Source organism: Lolium perenne, chromosome 2 (genome assembly GCF_019359855.2).
Source record: "Lolium perenne isolate Kyuss_39 chromosome 2, Kyuss_2.0, whole genome shotgun sequence".
Taxonomy (NCBI): domain Eukaryota; kingdom Viridiplantae; phylum Streptophyta; class Magnoliopsida; order Poales; family Poaceae; genus Lolium; species Lolium perenne.
The window spans coordinates 254,374,218-254,377,981 of record NC_067245.2 but is presented as its reverse complement, the minus strand read 5'-3'; the positions used below and the strand labels follow the sequence as shown (position 1 = coordinate 254,377,981).

The 3,764-nt window shown below is 61.9% G+C and overlaps 1 protein-coding gene across 1 annotated transcript; it reads left to right on the top strand.

Annotated features, from left to right (window-relative positions):
* The first annotated feature begins 230 nt into the window (after positions 1-230).
* Positions 231-2,722, top strand: LOC127335644 (uncharacterized). Its single transcript, XM_071825654.1, has 4 exons — positions 231-313; positions 1,296-1,603; positions 1,895-2,232; positions 2,696-2,722. Exons 1-4 carry the CDS (start codon positions 231-233, stop codon positions 2,720-2,722), a joined length of 756 nt encoding a protein of 251 aa, XP_071681755.1.
* Positions 2,723-3,764: the final 1,042 nt, after the last annotated feature.

Sequence of the window (3,764 nt, the reverse complement as noted above, 5' to 3'; positions counted from 1 at the left end):
ACCGCAGGCGAGGAGGACGAGGTCGCCGAGGAGGAGGAGCGCACCGAGTCGGACTCGGAGCCGCGGGACGTCATCAGACTCCCGCGCGGGGCGAAGCGGGGTGCCGAGTCCTCGGCCCAGGGCGCGGCTGAAGAGGAGGCGACCTCCCGTCCGGACGACAAGGCGGAGCCCTCCAAGGAAGGGGCCGAGCCGCTATCGAAGCGATCGCGCCCCACTCTCTGGAAGGGTCCATGAGGCTTCAGCGTCCCTTGAAGGACGCGATCGATGCGGGAGCTCGGGCCGGTCCGGGCGTAAAAGCGATTCCCACGGTGAAGTAAGTATTTCTTGTCGAATTTATCCTTCCTGCGACTGGACTGAGTGTCGACTCACCTCGCCTCTCTGTAGGTCCAAGAAGAAGACCTTGGCGAAGCCGCCCGCGGCCGGGGTGGCGGCCACGAGGGCGGCCGAGGCAAAGAAGAAAGCCGCGGAGAGGAAGGCGGCGCCCGTCCGACCTTGGGGTGCGGGGTCGGCTCCAGAAGAGCCCGCCGCCGGGAGTCAAGCGGAGAAGGAGAGCACTAGCCACGTCGAGCCCACCGCCAACGTTGTTCCACAACCCAGCATGGCTCGCGGGGGCATGACGAGAGCGGCGACGGGTCCGGACGTAGCTCCGCCTGTGGTGGAGGAGGAGTCGACCGACATTGGATCGACCGAGGGCGAAGGCACCCGAAGTTGAAGAGGACATCGTCGAGGAGGGCGGCCTGTCGGAGCCACTGAAAGAGAGACGGTCCAACGCCGCCAGGGACCGCGCCCCGCCCAGTGACACCGACACGCGGACGGGCGAGGTTCCGTCGATCGAGGCGGTGATGCGAGCGGACGGGCGACCGAGTCGCGTCATCCGCCGCCGTCTTCATTGACCTTCACCGAGCTCCACACGGCGCTTGGCGAGGCGCATGTGGTAAGTGTCGCTGAACACGTGGCCTAGTCACCCCCAGTCCCGAGGGTCGACTTGGTCTGAAAGGGCGAGTCGAGTCTCTATTGCTTTTTGTTTGTTGACCTTGGCATTTTTTTTTTGTTTTCGTAGGCGGAGATTAAGCGGCTGACCGCGCTTGTGGAGGAGGCGGCGCAAGAACCGGAAGCTGATTGCCCCGGGCGATAAGTCATGCCCACTCGCCGTCCTCATTCAGTGTCACTGGCCCGGGCGTTCGTTCTCACCGTTTCCTTTTCTTGTAGCAGAGGCGCAGGCAAAGGCTCTTGCCGAGGCTCGGGAAGGGTTCGTCAAGGAGTCCTTCTACCGTGAAGCCGAGTTCCGGGCGCAGCAGGCCGAAGAGGCCCGGAAAAGGGGCGGAGGTGGCGGCGGAATTGACGAAGGTCCTGGAGCAGAAGGGCCGGGAGCTGGAGGACGTCATCACCGAATACAAGGTGAAGCTGGAGGCCGCGACTGATGCGCGGGACTCTGCACGTGGGGCTGCCGCGTCTCTGCGGGAGGAGGTGGCGGCCTTGAAGCAGCAGCACGCCAAAGAACTTGCTGCGGAGAAGGAGGCGTCCGAGGGCATCGTCCTGGCGGTGCAGGCCGAGAAGACCAACTTCGAGGCTTTCGTCAGGGAGATGTCGCGGCAGATTCTTGGTAAGTTCTTGTTGTCGCACTTCTTGTTTTATTTGCCGGGGGTTTGAGTATCTGAACACGGCGAGTCGGCCTCGGGGGTCAGTCCCCGAGCGTGGCGAGTTGGCCTCGGGGGCCAGTCCCTGAGCGTGGCGAGTCGGTCTCGGGGGCCAGTCCCCGAGCGTGGCGAGTCGGCCTCGGGGGCCAGTCCCCGAGCGTGGCGAGTCGGCCTCGGGGGCCAGTCCCCGAGCGTGGCGAGTCGGCGTTGAAGGGGAAGTTCTCATTTTTCCCTTTTCCTTGTGTTGTTGACTGCAGGTACGTGCGACTTCGTGGAGACGGCGACTCCACGGGAATGCCTGTCGACCGCGACCGCGCGTATCATCGCCTGCGCGGGGGAGATACTTGCCGCGCTCCAGTACCTGAGCCCGCGGGAGGTGATTCCGCGGGACACGCCATCCGTCTTCAAGGCCGTGTCCAACATTCCGGCTGTTGTTGACTGGCTTCGTCGCTCTTCCTGCCGCGTTGGCATTACCATGGCTCTGAGCATGGTGCTGGCGCATTACTCTGAAGGGTTCGACGTGGAGGAGGTCACCGCTGGCTTCCCTCGGAGGCGGGAGTTCGATGTTGCCGAAGTGCTGCGGCTGATGGATGCGGTGCGCCCCTTCGCCGACCGAGCATCGGCGACCGCGGACTTGGAGACTCATATCCCCAGCCAAGCGGCTCCTGGTGACGCGGAGAAGGAGCCGGGCCCGGTGGACTACCCCGCGGAGCGCCTCTTCCATGCTGCTGCCGCCGGCTCGCTGTCTACATATCCGGTCGTGGTGTACACGCCGAAATTTCGTCACGGCGATGACGGCGTCGAGCCTGTCGTAGAGGGGGCTCCGGGGTCGTCCTCGTAGTTTCCTGAGTACCTGTGTAAGAAGTAGCTAGATTTCCCGCGAGCGGGTGTTAGTTGTAAATAGAATGATGACTTTTGCTTAAATGTGATTCGGTGGTTGCTTTTGCATTATTTGAGACGGCGATGCATTGGAGTTGGTTCCGACTATCCATGGCCTTCAGGTCAGTCGCCTTGCGACCCCAATGAAGGCTATCGACTTGATCGTTTTCCTTTTCGAGCTGGGCGTCCCCGATACAGATGCGTAGTCATTATAGTACGAATAGCAGCCTCATGGGTGGAGTAGTGGTGTGGTGTAGTTTGCGCTGTTCGGATGTAGCGCGCCACTCGTCGTGGCTCGGTGAGCCAGTCGCTAGGCGACTCCAAAGGGGATCATTGCGGGCGTATTTTCCTTGGCGAGCCGCGGGTCCGTTTTGCGGGGTCCCTAGTCGAAGTACTTAGCCACGCAATTCGCCAACCTAAGGTAGAGGAGGGCATTGGTGTGCTTTATAACGTAGCACAAGGCGGTCGCCGAGGCCCGTGGGGCTGGCCGAGCGTGCGGCCCTGCTGTGGGTTCCAGTCGCCGTTTTCACCCGATGGCGTGAGAGATGGTGGGTGACCGGGCCTGGTGTTGCGCCTCGGTCACGCCGCCATCCCGTGTTAGCCCGGCTACTTGGCCGATCGTGGACTTCTCTCTTCCAGCAGCGGCGACCGGAGGTCTCTCAGTTCCTAGTCGCTTGTCGCGGCGACTAAGCCGGTATGTCCCGGGATGAGAGATGACGATATTTGGCGGGTGAAGGAGAGGTAGTCGGAGCTTGAGATCAAAAAATGGTCGGCGATTTTTATTACCCTCTGAATTTTCGGATTACATTTTTCCCTTAGGTATAGAACCGCCGGAGGAGGTTGATGTTCCAGGGGCGCTCCACCTCTTTAGTGAGCGGCTCGCCTTTGTCGTCCTTGCGGACGTCGATGAGGTAGTAGGAGTCGTTGCCGAGTACGCGGCTGACGGCGAATGGTCCTTCCCAGGGCGGGGACAGCTTGTGCATCCCTTTCTTGTCCTGGATTAGCCGGAGTACCAGATCGCCGACTTGGAAGGAGCGACTCCGAACGCGGCGACTGTGGTAGCGACGGAGGTCCTGCTGGTAAATGGCGGTTCTGGAGAGTGCGAGGTCTCTGGCCTCGTCGAGGAGATCGATGTCATCTTGGCGAGCTCGCTCGTTGTCTTCTTCGGCGTAATTGGCGACCCGAGGTGAGTCGTAGGCGATGTCCGTGGGCATGACGGCTTCGGCGCCATATACCAGGAAGAAAGGC